General features: G+C 40.6%; 1 protein-coding gene across 7 annotated transcripts in view; it reads left to right on the top strand.

The window, feature by feature from the left end:
• Positions 1 to 15,020, top strand: part of robo1 (roundabout, axon guidance receptor, homolog 1 (Drosophila)) — a 291,196-nt gene that overhangs the window by 209,584 nt on the left and 66,592 nt on the right. For all 7 annotated transcript variants that reach the window (XM_053239792.1, XM_053239793.1, XM_053239791.1 and 4 more), the window contains one exon: positions 11,701 to 11,858. In XM_053239792.1, coding sequence (XP_053095767.1) covers positions 11,701 to 11,858 — 158 coding nt within the window. The remainder of the gene's footprint in view (positions 1 to 11,700; positions 11,859 to 15,020) is intronic.

Below are 15,020 nucleotides of genomic sequence, written 5' to 3'. Positions count from 1 at the left end.
TCCGTCTCCTTTTCTCTCCACCGGTCCTTCTGTCTCTCTCTCTCTCTCTCTCTCTGTCTCTCTCTCTGTCTCTCTGTTTCTGCTCATCTGTTCTGCCTGAGGCCAGGAGCACAAGTCTTTTTTCTTTTTTTTGCGGTTTGTTTGAGAGTCAGCTACTTTGGAGGACAGTGGAGATGATCTTAGCACTGAAGGTCCTGAATTCTGGATTCTGATTGGTCAGAAGGTGTTGATTAATTTTCTATAACAGCAGCTCTGACAGTAGTGCAGGTTTATATTAATGCACTTATTCTAATACGTTATCGTTTCTATAGTAACAGCTCATACACAGGGACTCGTAGAGCAGACGCGCCACATAATCGTTAAAAAACGTGTAATCTTTTGATATGGGGAAGTTTTCCAAAAAGTGTCAGAGACATGTATTGTTAACATTTCTGGAAGGAGTCTACAGTGTCAGAGCTGTAACTTTAAGTTTTCCGACATCTTCAGGACAGAGGAGTTTTTTCAGTAACTTGACAAACAGCGAATTTTTTTTTTTTTGACTTCTTAATTTGAAAAGAGGGAAAGAAGAAAGGCTGTTGAGGGAACGACTGTTTATAGCTGCTGTAACAGAAGTGAGAACCGGAACGAACTTGTTTCAAGAATGTTAAATGTAGCTGTAAAGGGATAAAAAGCAAAGTGTTGTTCTTGAACAAATTACAAATTGTAATGGTTAGCAAATTTGAGGACGTGCTTATGTAGGAAAATAATCCACTTCAGGGTGGTTCCAGTACCTCGGCTTCATCACACCACCCCATTGTTGATTATTTTCCTCTAACAGCATGACACAGAGTGTTAAATTCCTTCCTCGGTTCCGCTCTGTTTTCAGCCTGACTCTCAGTCTTTCCGTGGCTGGTAAATAGATTGGAGAGGAGAGGACGTGGTACAGTGTGGTGTGGTGAATGAAAGTGGCCATGACGAAAGCCTGAAAGATGTGCTGTTACTTAAACTTCTCTCTCTCTCTCTCTCTCTCTCTCTCTAATGTTCCCCCTCGTTCCATCTGCAGCCCCTCAGTGGTTTAAAACACTAAAACAGGCTGGATTATGTTTCCTGTCCATGTGGCTGATCCGCTGCCAAGATCTCACTCTCTTCACCACATTACACACACACACACACACACACACACACACACACACACACACTCAAGCACAAATCCGATTCAGAGTCCTTGTTGAGCGTCCACTGAAAGCACTGTAGCCAGATTTGTCCAGATGGAGGGAAGTGTTTATGCCGTTAAAACATAAAACGCAGAAACATCCTGTTGATGCTGTTGAGTAACGTCGCGCTGATGAAGACGCTGAAGGCCATTAACGCAACAAACACGTGCAGCTTCCAGCAGCTGATCACGTGAACATGATCCTGTCCTGCTTTAAAGAAACGTTTAGCCCTTTCATACAATCAACTTTCAGTTCTTAAAATATTCAGTCTGTCAAGTTCTGAGAAGATTTTAGTGTAACGTTTATAAATGTTCCTACGTCATCACTGCAACATGATTAATTAACTACTTCTTCTTCTTCTTCTTCTTCTTCTCTTGCACATTTTTTTCTTTTGTTACACCAGTATCGTCCACCATCTTGTTCTTCCACCTTCTTCTACCTTCTTCTGTTCTTCTTATTCTTTTCTTACATGTTCATCTTCTTTCACCTTGTTGTTTTTGCTCTTGTTCTTCATCCACTGTTATCTTTTTCTTCTGCCTCTTCCTCCTAATCCATCTCTTCTTTGTGTTTACTTGTTCTTTTCTTTCACCATCTTCTACTTTATTGCCTCCTTCTTCATCTACTTCTTTGTCTTCTTCTGTTGTCCTAATTGTTCTTTTCTTCCAGATCTTCTTCTTCTTCTTCTTCTTCATACCCCATTTTCATTTCTTATTCTTCTATTTTCTCTTTTTCTTCTTGTTCTCCTCCTCCTCCTCCTCCTCCTCCTCCTCCTTCTTCTTCTTCTTCTTCTTCTTGTTTGTTCTTCCACCTTTTTCTTTCTTTCTTTCGTTCCTTCCTGCACCATATCTCAACAGATGTCACAGATGTATGGTGTGTGTGTGTGTGTGTGTGTGTGTGTGTGTGTGTGTGTGGTGGAAGAAGCCAGGAATGTTGATTAGTTTGCTTTAACGACGTTCCTGTTGCAGATGCTGTAATGATGTAGTAATGATGTGTAACTGCAGAGTAACTGCTGTTCCAGCTCCACAGCTCGTCTCTAACATGGCAGTCGTGTAGTTCTCTCGATCAGCGGGACGTACCGAGGGTCAGCCTTCCGTACATCAACACTGCAACCCAGGAGAACATCTGATCCACGTTAGCCGTGAGGTTCCTGCAGAGAGAAGCCAGATCAGATGTTGATCACTTTTAATAATCCTCTCATGGCTTTAATTGTCTAAGTGTGACCTTTAACCCTCAGCCAACTCGAGTAACTGATAGCTGACAACTCTAATCCTGACTCCCTGATCTCACAGTAGCCAAAACAATAAATTAGAGGTGCTCCAAAATCTGGAAAATAAATATCTTTTGTGACTAGAGTTCTCCTTTCTTTAGCATCTATAAAGAAGCCACTGTTTAGAAACAGAAACACTTTTACAGGCCAGTGTGTGCCATGTGGTTGAAGGTGGAATGTAAACTGCCTTGTCAAGATCCCTGAGCCTGTAGTCTGGGATTTACCTCAGCCTCAGACACACGGTAGCCAGAACTGACTTCAAGAGTAGACAGGAAACACACCGCGTTTTCCTTTTACAATTTTGTGTATTTGTGGAAATGTTTATCGTATTTATCCAATGTTGAGGCTGCCACAAGATGAAACTTTATATACTAAATACAGGAGGGTGAAGGCTAACACGTGCTTCCTCAGAGTCACATGACGCCACACAACTGCTTCTTTTTAAACTGCTTCTCATGCAGCGTCCCAGGGAGGCGAAAGTCGCTTAAAAATACATAGCTAAACATAGCTATAATAGAATCAATCAAGTCAAGACTTTGAAAATATCACGTGTGGAAATAAATGAATCGTGTTAAAAAAAAGTCACTAACTTTTTTAAACTTTGCACTGAGTGATTTCCAGCCTGACTTTGCTTGTGTGTTGTAAAATAATTTTTTGGTCATGAGTTGAGATTGACGATCTTAGAACGCACAATTTGACAAGCTCACGTTAACGGTGGCCATTGTGACAGTTGATGACAAAGTTCTGTCCAAAATTTCTGATTAAAATCTAAAATCCACCAATAGGAGGACGGTGTAGGATGAAGCCGTCCGGCGTAGGATGAATACGCTAGTGGCGATGATGAAACGTAAACAAAACATGCTAATGCAAATTGTCTTCACCCTGTTTTCTGATCAACAGGATTTCGGATTAACGGCGTAATCAGAACGTAGGATTTTTCTTTAATCTCAGGTCCATCATTAGAGGATCATCATCATATAACCTGCCATTGAGAACACACTTTATCACATTCTCCTATAAAATTTGGACAAGATTTCATTGGGATCATATCGTACAGCGTACGATATAAGTAATAAATCTAAACCAGCTTTACAGACCAAAGTGAGGAGGTTTGAATGGTTTGTACTTTGCTTAGTTTCTGTCTTGATGTTTCTTTGACGCTTTCCCTTATCACACTTGGGGAAAGCCCAGGTCTCATCAGTATGCTTCGTGTTTCAGACAGCATTGCTTTTCTTTTTTTTCTTTTTTCTTACACCACCTTTGCCACACAAGACTTGTTTGGATTTGCGCAGCAGCTAATTCAAGCAGTCACTCAGCTCTTCTCGACAGCTGCGATGTGCTCCACTACACAACACAGCTCTACTCACAGCTCCGCAATCCGCAAGTCGTTCTAATGTTCTTCCATTTTCTTGGTGTTTATTCCCCGACAATGTTATTAATTTATCTTAAGGAAGAATTCTGTGTAAAAGCAGCAGCCGATTGTGGAACAAACAGACTGAAGACATGTTATGTTTCTTTTTTTTTTTTTTTTTTAATTTAATTTGCCCTTGAGCAAAAGCGGGGTGAAAAAGAAACGACTGGTATCCACGATTAGATTTGTTTTGTTTCCAAAACAGAACAGCTAAAGTGTTTTTTTTCTTTTTCCCCTCAGTCCAAGCTGCTAATCCTCCTCCCGTTCTTCAGCGCTCATCATCAGGAACAGCTTTCTCGGCTTTGAGTCTGTAATATTCCTCCACAGAGAGATCAGGTTCCTTGGCTTGTTCTTTCTCTGAAACTCCTGCACATATATTTAGAACCTGAATGTGCCAAGGAAGTTAATATCTCACCTCTCTTTTTCACACCCGCCCACACAAACGCCTCTCCGACCCACACACACACGCACACACACCCGACAATGCGTTCACACTGAGAGTTATGGTTTTACTGATCGACGCAGAGAAGCCGAGTGAATAGACCTCTCTGTCTGCGCTCAGCTGTCAGGTACTGTTTCCTGTCAGACGCTCCCTTAATGTAACTTTGATGATTTTCCACATAATTCATTCTGAAGCTTGGAGTTTTGCTAATTTTTCCATGTGCTCCACCACTCGACTCTCGCAGTTATTGTGCTCTTGGTTTGGGTTCCACAGTCGGACCACTGCAGACGCTCCAGATGTGCGGTTCCGCAGATGTTTTGATGAATCATGCCATTTAGATGAAGTCATTTTAGTCACAATAACCCACACCAATCAGTAACCATATCACATCAATGTGATAGTTTCCCAGTATGCTTTCTTTATAAGGTTGAGGGTTCTAGCTTTCTCAAGGGTTTCTACTTTGAGCCTTTCTGAAGAACCAACCCTCAAGGGTGCTAAAAGGAACCGTATTTCTAAGATGGTATATTGCAATCTTATAAATACGGATTGTTGCAAGTTAAATTTCTACAACACTGCATTCTGTGTAGAACAGAGAGTTTCACTTTTAGAAAAGATTCCTTGTAGAAAGCTAGAACACTTAACTATCCAAAGAACACTTTTTTCGAAGCTTTTCTTCGGTTGTCCATCTAAAGGAGTTAGATGAGAGTTTCATAGTAAAAGCTTTTTAGAAAGCTAGAACAGTTAACCATCCAAAGAACCCCACACTCTTAGAAAGGACCCTAGAACCCTTAAAGGTTATAAGTGGAACCCTTCAACAGTGGGTTTCACTTTCAGAAAAGGTTCCTGTTAAAAACGTTTTGGAAAGTTAGACCTGTTAGCCATCCAAAGAACCCTACATTCTTAGAAAATTCAGAACCTTTCGAGGTTCTTTGGTTATCTCTCTTAGAGAACTCTTAAAGGTTCTATGTAAAACCTTACAACAGAGGGTTTCCCTATGAAAACATTCCAAGGAGAACCTCTTTTAATAAAAGCTTCCTGGTAGAACCTCTTGGGAAAGCTAGACCCATCAGCCATCCAAAAAAACCTTCACACTTTTTAAATTTTATTTCATATTTAGAACCTATATTGGGTTCTTCAGTTGTCTCTCTGTGGGAACCATTACAGTTTCTATGTAGAAACTTACAATAATGTTTCGCTATGAAAAAAAGATTGGAAGTAGAACTTTTTTGGATGCTAAGAACCCCTAATTATCTAATGGACCCTTAAAAAACCCTTGAAGAATCCTTTTTTTCCCCTTAGAGTATACCTCTTTCTTCTCAAAATGTACATTGCATTATAACTGGTCATAAGCAGGTCAGCTAGATGAAGTGCACTAGATGAAGTGCAGTAGATGAAGTGCACTACACGGCTTTTCCCAGGTCTACTGCTGTGAGATAATTGGATAGTTGAGGAACCTCCTGTCTTCCTCCTTGCCAAGGAAAGCATACGGCAGTAAAATCGTTTGGCAGCTGTTTGATTTCTGCAGGTTTGCTCAGGAATAGCAGCTCAGAGAGAGAGAGAGAGAGAGAGAGAGAGAGAGAGAGAGAGCTTTGAGGTTATATGGTGAGTGTTAGAATGTAGGGAGGATTTCAGAATAGAGATGTGCATTACTCAGTAATATGGCAGTGTCTCATTATTGCAGGCTTTCAGAAAGTGGAAAAAAAACCCTGTGTTTATGAAGCTTCATGGTGTACATCCATTTCCTGTCTGCGCTCTAAAGCGTTTCATGTAAAAGCTGTCATCTGCGAGGGTGTTTTCGTTTCCATTAAATTTATTGTACTGAATGCACTTTATGACGATTATGGTAATTATCATAGCTACCAATGAGGCTTTTTTTTAGCTTAAAGGTTACAAGCAATAAACAAACATGTAAACGTGTAGTTGAGGTTTTAAAAGCTCCTCACGCTATTGACGTGGTGTGTAGAACTTGGCCGTGGACCTACGTAGGTTCACACTGGGGGATTTGTAACAATTTGCACAACACGCATCATATGAGAAAGGTACAAAGTTTAGCGTTCATACCTTTTGTACAAATTCATATTTTCTTTGATTTCATCTAAATAAATGCTCTGCCCTTGTTTAGATGTCTCTTGACACATCTGCCTGCTTGTGTTACTGAGCTTCCTGATCACTTTACAGTCTCATTTTAAGCCAGGCGGATGCAGGCTAACTAAGCATACTATCATGTATTCTGTTTCTGCCTCTGTTTAGTTTGTCACGCACTGTTTATTTCCACACAGCTGAGATATGCTGTAATGTTTACACCAGCTCCAGATGCCTAACATTGTCAGTCCCCTGTAGCTACGGCTGGTATCCTTACACGCACCCAAGCACACACACTTCATAGCTTAAACAGATGACATCATCGGCCAGGACAGGGGCTGCGCTCTCCTTGTTGTGTTTTGTTTTTTTTCTCTGTTTCTTTTTTTTAACCTCTTAGGATCTTCAATACTTTTTACATTGTTCTATCTTGCTCACAGGAAGAGGAGTACCATGCTGCCTCACCGTGTCTGTGCTGTGAGCGTAGAGAACAGTGTTAACACACCATGTCCCAAGGGTTCTCTTTGAAACGGAACATAAACACACCAGGAAAAGGAGGATCAGGGACCAAAACCAAAAAAGATGAACAAAAACTAGAAAACCAGACTTGCTAAACAGTGATACATTCTTGGAAAATGTAGATGCCTTAGAGATTCTTTGGTTATCTCTCTGGGGGAATCCTTAATGGTTCAGTGTAGAACCCTACAACAATTAGAAAATATTCCTAGGAGAACTGCTTTGAAAAACAAGAGCCATTAACCTTCCAAAGAACCCTAGACTCTAAACTTTAGAGGTTCCTGGGTTGTCCCTCTGGATGAATCCTTAAAGGAGCTGTGTAGAACCTTTCAACTGAGGGGTTCACTTTTCAAAAAGGCTCCTAGGAGAACCTCTTTGGAAAACTAGACTCATTACCCAACCAAAGAACCCTACACACTTAGAAACTTTTGAAGCTTTAAAGGTTCTTGGGTTGTCCCTCTGAATGAATCCTTAAAGGTGCTATGTAGAGCCCTTCACCTGATGGGTGCACCTTTTAAAAAAGGTTCCCAGTAGAACCTCTTTAAGATGCTGGAACCATTAACCATCCAAAAAACACTACACTCATTGAAAGTTTTGAAGCTTTAGAGGTTCTTTGTTTGCCCGTCTGGGGGAACACCTAATGGGTCTATGTGGAACCATACAAGAGCGCATTTGGATTGGAGTCATGTATGCAGAGAAAGTTCTCTATGTCTGCTGAGATTTACAGTATGTATACAGGTGCTTGCATAAGTGTTCACACCCCCTCTCCCCCCGAACTATTCCACATTTCGTAGTGTTACAACCTGGAACTGAAGCGGAATCAGCAAGGCCTTATTTGACTGACACCTGAACTGCTTTGCTAGTTTTAATTATCACAATGGATAGTAAGTGAGGAAAGATATACAAGTGCCCTCTTTTTAATCTGTGCTCTCTCCATTGTCTTCTGCTGAGCAGAAACCTCGAAACTTGTACAAAAAAGTTGGGGGAAAAAAAGCTGAGTGCAACAGGGGTCACATCTGGGACCGATTACATTCATGGTTTTACATTCATTTTTCGTGTTCAGTTCCTCGTCCAGATCGGTTATTGCACTATTTTAATCCCAGTGCCCTGACTTTATTCATGACTCTGCATATTTTACCAGTGACACTAGTGCTTAGCAAGACAGAGACATTCTTGTCTGGAGCAAAAAAGGCTTTTCGGGAGTCAACTCGTAATCTGAACCCCAGATCGCCAGACCAGTATGATTATCGATTCAGCGGGTTCATACGGAGGTCGGTTCTATGACTACCATGTAGTCTTGATTTAAGTCTGTGATGTTTTGACTAGCATACTTTTCAGAGCGACACTGCATTCTCTAGTCCTTTTGTCCTCCTTCAGCCCTTTACAAGGGTGAGCGCTGTCCTAATGGAAACGTTCCAAGCTCAAAATCTCCCTGTACAAGAGCCAGCATCGGGTTTTGATGTGCTCACGAGCAAATCCCCAGTTGCCTGTTGGCTCCAGTGGAATACAGCAGGAGACCTCTGAGGGCGCTCGGAGAAATCTTTTCATTTCCTCTGAACAGATCTCATTTGATCAAGCAACCTCAGTCTGTGTGTGGTATTCCGTCTTCATTTTTATTAATGTTAGAGCCACAGTGAGGCAGATCTCATTTTGATTTGACATTTACTTGCGTCTGGGTTTAATTTTGCTGCAGAAGTACCAGAGACAATCCTCTGAGAACTGATGCTTATCCTTGGGTATGAGCAAGGCTAGAGGTCAATGTCTGTTTCCTTTCTGTAACAACTGTAAGAAGAAAGGGTGCATTTGTTAGATAATTGTTGCTAATCCTTGCTAATGCAACTGCTGTGCTTTGATACTTGGCAGTTGGCTAAATCCAAAGCTAGGAAGAAGACCAGAAATGTTAAATGTCAAACTTGCAGTTTTGACGCATGATCTACCATGAAGCCAGATCTGAAAATTTCCCTTTGTGTATTTAAAGTGGCCCTGAAATCAAAATGGCCATTGTTGTTATACCTGCCATGGGAGATATTCTCATTCTCCTATCACTTCCAGGAACATGCTAATATTTTTTATGATTCATCCTGTACTAGTTTTGTGTCCATCTAAATAAATGCTCTCTAGAATGTATACGTCCCCTGGGGGCGTGTCTTGCTCTACAATACCAGCTTGTTTGCAGAAGACATGGTTCGCCAGTGTATGTTCACCCATTATTCCCTTTACCAAACATCGTTTGGGTGAGTGTTAATAGTTGAACTTTATTCATTTGGAAGAGGGTGGAGTTTGTGCAAGTTGATAGTGACCTTTTCCGAGGAGTGTTTTACCAACTTGGAGTTGTGCAATGCTGGAATATCGCTCCTGCAGACTGATTGAGAACCTCTTTGCGATTCCACCTTTATACACAGTCTTACTCCATGAGAATGAGTCAGCGATATCATTTTATCTGCCGCTTGTCAGGTGACTCCCAGTGACGACTCTCCGGCTCTCTTTCACCATCGACGCTGCTGGTGCTTGACCTCGTCTCCAACATCTCGTTGCCTGGGATATTGTCCTGGTTAAAGTAGACAAGTGTGAGTGAGTTGAGCTTGGCCGCTGCCTGTATTTCGTTACTTTCCACAGTGGTTTGGCGTATCTCGAATCCTGTTTGCCGTTGTGTAAATCATTCAAACACTTCAGCACACTGCCATTCTGATTTCCTGTTTTAAAAGGAAATGCATCACCATTAATGCATATAATCAAATCACAGCCATTTCAAAGGGACTTTAATGTTCTGTTAAAACAAAAATGATACACATATGGCTTATTATATAACAAGCAAGACGCGTGTTGCTGCATGCACCTTGATACCACAACAAGGTCTTGCTTTATTAGCTATTAATAGCTTCTGTAACACTTTAAGCCCTCTACCCCTCTCTCTCTCTCTCTCTCTCTCTCATCTCAGTAATCTCTCGTTCTCAGAGAGGAGAGGTGAAGTGGATGAATGCCGCTTTAATGAGAGCAGCGGGAGGGAGCAAGATCCCGCTGTGAGCTCACTGAGTTTGTAACCACCGCAATGCTTCTTGAGATATACACCAGAGCATAGCTACAAACAGCACATACCCCGACAAACAAGAGTGGACACGAAACAGGAAGGTTCTTAACACAGATCTGTCCATCGTTCTCCGTCTCAGACCATCACAGTGTGACATGTAGCGTCCCTGTGCTGATGCTCGAAACACTTTTACACTTCTCATTAGATAAAGAGCGCAATTTTCCAACTCTTGTTTCTCATCTGGTGTGGAATACTAGTCTACTAGTGCAGTCAGAGCAAATGTTCGATTACTGTTTGAATAAAGGCTTTTGTAACTCACTGTCTGTTGCTGTGGATGGTCCCTAAAGATCTGAACTTCCCAATTACAGTTTACGCCTTCAAACGAAGTCTTACCATTCAGTGAATAATCTCACCTGGATATTGTAGAGCTGTAGATTAGAGATTTTCCTCATCGCCACTGTCTCGTCTGTCTCATTCATTAGGGATCTAAATCTCCATCCTGTCTATTGTTAAAAGCACTATATAAAATTCATTGTTTAAGATCACAAGCTCTAGTTTTATTTATCAAAGCAAGTATTTCCTGAACTTTGTAGCTAAATGAATAAATTAATCCCATTAATGGGACTGAGACTCCTCTTAAAGAGCTTATCTGGGTTCAAGTGAAACCTTGCAGTTATTTATAAGCCCGAGTTAGAATGGAGAAAGTTAAGGATAAACAGAGATAAGCTGAGCAGGGGGGTCGATTTTCCTCGCTGAGTCCGTGGAACCCTTTCCCTTTGACAGAGATTCGGATGCTGTTACGTTTTTGGATTTTTTTTCGCTTTAAGGTAACTGTGGGAGAGCTGAACCCGCTGTGCAGTTACAAGCGGCAGAAAGTGGGATCTTATGGCCAATTAAGTGCTTAAAGGCTCGAAGGAATTTGTAGGCAGTCAGGAGTTCAGGTTACGCCTCACTTTGATCTGAGACAGACGGTCGTCAGAGAGATGGGAGAGATTGGAGCAGGTCCAGGAAAGCTCGAGGAAATACTGTGAATTAAAAAAAGTGGGTGATTTTAAAGAGAAAAAAAAAGACATTAAATGTGTGTGAATGCAAATAGACATCCTGTTTACCGCGTTCGTGGATGTTTCAGGTTTGCTGGAAGACTTTGACGGAATGTAATCTCAAAAAACAAATAAGGAATTAACAGTACGGCAGAAACAGTCGAAGTTAATAGTCTCTTGAGAAAGTAAATAAGATGAAAACAGCTCACATACCTGAATGTTTAAATAAGGAGGCTCAATTGCCTTATACAGAAGCTTAATACGGAGTCCGGGTGGAAATTTTCATCTTATTTCATAAATTGTGTATGAATGTTTTGTTAAGATTCAGTTTCACATGTTTTAGAGCCAAGAGTTGGCTTCTGTTGGTGTAAGTGCGGCTTTTCCTGTAAACTCTCCAAGAAACAGTAGCTCAGACAAAAAAATGGGGGAAATAATGTTACTGAAAAGGGGCCAGTGCGTAACGCAGAACCGTTGCATGCGTGTCCACCGGAAGGGCTTACAAAATAAGTTCTACTATAGAAAACCAAAATGTGGAGAAAGGAGAACCGGTGAATTAATATCTCATTAAAGAAAGCACCATTTTACTCAGACTGAATGAGAGCTTCAGTGCTATTGCTAATGCTAATGAATCTACCCTTTTTAGTAGCTACAAACTTGAAAATATCTCTAATTTAATTTCTCACTGTCTCTCTCTCTCTCTCTCTCTCTCTCTCTCTCTCTGCAGTTCTCCGTGATGAGTTCAGGCAGAACCCCAGCGATGTGATGGTGGCCGCTGGAGAACCGGCAGTGATGGAGTGCCAGCCTCCTCGCGGTCACCCAGAACCCACCATCTCCTGGAAGAAAGATGGCGTGAACGTAGACGACAGAGATGAACGTATAACAGTGAGTGATGTGTTTATTTGTATATGTCAAGGTTCATTTACACATCTAGTTTAGATTTAGATTCATTTTACTGTACAGCAGTTTTAGTCAACTAAACCTGAGTAGTTTTCTGCAATGAACCTGACACATTTTCGCCTTTTCCTCTCCTTCGATTTCACCAAAATGTCGTTTAAGTTTCTGAAACGTCAGCGTAGAATTTCCCGCATTTGCAATTCCATCTAAAATAAAACACCAGTTTGTGTTACAGACGATCTTACAACAGCATTTCACCTTCTCCTTTGTTGTGCTAAAACAATATTTTGGAGTAGCTGAAATGATCGTTCACAAGGAAGTGGACGCATTTATTAATGTTCCTCTAATGAGCACATTTATTACACTACATACACTTAAAGTCATACAGGGACTGTGGTCATCAGTTATGCTAGTTAAGCTAGTATCTCATTAGCTTCACAAGTTGTACACTGCAAAAAACATAGCTTCTTAGAGGATAAAACATTTTATAACAAAATGGCGTCATTGCAGTTGCAAATGTTGCTAATTTTACTAATCGAGTTCGGAGTATGACCACATCTTTGTCCAGCTAGGAAGCATTAGCATACATGTGCAGATCAGAGAAAACAGGACATTTTCAACTTGTTTTATTCTCACTGAGGAAAATATCTGTACATTTTGTCATATGTTTTGATTTGGATGATTTATGTAAGGAATAACAGTCTAGACCATATGAAAATAATCCACGGCAGGGTGGTGTGACGCCGCCCGCTGTGAAGCCGGGGCTCTCTTACTACCCTGAAGTGGATTATTTTCATATAACCGCATGTATTTTCTGTTATTCTGCTTACACCTCAGCGAATTATTTAATTTCTGTGTTTAATTTATTAATGAATGACATGTCGAACATTTTAAAAAGTTTGTAGTTAATGTTGTGGAGTAGTTAGTTCCAGTTATCACTTAGTTTATAGCAACGATGAACAGTCGTTCCCTCGCCAGCCTCTCTCTCTCTCTCACACACACACACACACACACACACACACACACACACAAAAATAAATAAATAAATAAATAAATAAAACTGGATTGCATAAACTCTGTCCTGAAGCCCGAGAAACTTTGCAAAGCACCGTGACTTTTACAAAGCCCTGACACTGGAGACTCCTTTCATAAATGTTAAATATGTCTCCTAACGAAAAAACTTCACCACTTCTCCAGTTACATGTTTTTCTTTCTTAAAAAAAAAAACAACAAAAATCTGTTTATTGTTAGTCATATATTATGTAGAGCGTTCACTGTACCTGTGTATGAGCTGTTATTATAGAAACAATAACGTTAATTATTTTATAAACTTATTGTTCATGTTGAAGCTGGAGCTGGTGTCCGAGGCGTGCTGTTATACAGAAATAATGTACACCTTCTGACCAATCAGATTCGAGAATTAAACCATGCTGTGGAATATTATTATTATTTGGTTATTTATTTATTTATTTATTTTTACTTTTCATCATTGATATGTGTGTGTGTCTTTCTTAGGAACTACGGAAGCTGTGTGGACTATGCTTGGTTTTTACTTTGAGTACACTGCAGTTATTGCCTATTTTTTTTTAAATCAAATATTTACAACGTGTTAAATCATTTTTTTCTAGATACACATTTTTAGAGGTAAACGTTTTTAGACGTGGCACTTTTGTTTTGCTGTCACTCCACTCTGTGAGATATCATGATAAATGCCATGGGGCGTGAAAATATCTTGTGATATGCCACATCGCCCACCGCTTTTCCCATAAATACGTTATACACGTTATTTATTATAGTTGTGTCACTGGCCAGATCTGTTATTCTAACATTTCCAACAATAATCATAACCATAACATAACATTCTCGCCAATGATCCATGCTAAGCCAGAATAAATTAGTCACTCGTAATAAAGAAAAGTTGATGAATCCTCTTCTGGAAAGATTGTCTATTGGAAAAAAGTGCAGGAGTGTGAAGTCAAGTCGTGTTTCATTATAACAGATGGTGGAACGGTCCTGCGCCATTTCTCAAGCGCTGAGTCTCTGCATGTTTAAGTGGTGTAGTCCTCGAGCCTGTCGTAAAAGAATGAATAGGACGTATTCATCAGGAGTAAAAGTTGGCTGTAGCAACACACTGAGGTCTGAAAAGTGTCTCTGCTGATGAAATGCAGGGTTTGAACTTGGGCCACCAATTAATTACTTTTAATTAAGAGCGAGAGGAGTAGAGGCGATGAATTCATCTCTCTTCTTTCTCGTATACACAGAGAGAGCGAGAGAAAGGAAGAAGGAGAGACCTTGATGATGTAGAGGCTCTATTCATTTATTTATACAGGATTAAGAAAGAGCTCCAGGGCGTGTTAACTTTAATCAGACTGCTGGCAGTACGAGTAGAAGATTCAATTCAACACTTAGCGGATAAACGCAGCGGATTTACAGAAGCTCAGGCTTCCTAAACGAGACTGACGTTAGGATTAGTTACAATTTGCACATCTTATCTTAATGACTCGAGGTGGATGTCGTTGGTTTGGGTGTTAAAGAGTGTGTATCAGGTGAGTGTGTGTCTTTTATTGAACAGCGAGGTGTGAACACATGAAGCGTCCATGCAGTAATTGATTGGTGTAGATATTTTTTTTCACATTTCCCCAAAAAAGCCAAAATGTGCTTGTTCTAATATGTTAGCGTTGCTATAGTAACGGCTCATTCAGAGGGACTTGTACGTCAGACGCTCCACATAAACAGATTAAAAACATGTGTAATCGTTGCTATGGTGAAAATGTCTGTAATATTTATGGAAGGAGTCTCCAGTGTCAGCACTTTGTAACAGTCAGAGGTAAAGCTGTAACTTTTTTTAAGTTAAATTTGTGTATTTTCCAGCTGTCGGTCTCTCTCTCTCTCTCTCTCTCTCCAATCTCTCCGCTTTGTTAGCCTTGTGCCATTTAATCCACTCAAACAAACAGTAACATAATGACACTTCAAAACCCCCTCCAGCACGACAGGGTGCCTTAAATAAACTCCCCCCACTTCCTCCTGCTTCCTCCTGCTTCATCCCGCTTCACTCCCATCTTTTATTTAACAGCTTTTATTTTTCAACATTAATATTAAATAGAGAACGCAGGGCTCAAGATGGCTTCTGCTTGAGAAGTGTCCCGTCCC

Source organism: Pangasianodon hypophthalmus, chromosome 14, assembly GCF_027358585.1.
Source record: "Pangasianodon hypophthalmus isolate fPanHyp1 chromosome 14, fPanHyp1.pri, whole genome shotgun sequence".
Lineage (NCBI taxonomy): Eukaryota > Metazoa > Chordata > Actinopteri > Siluriformes > Pangasiidae > Pangasianodon > Pangasianodon hypophthalmus.
This window is presented reverse-complemented; position numbering and strand designations above follow the sequence as displayed.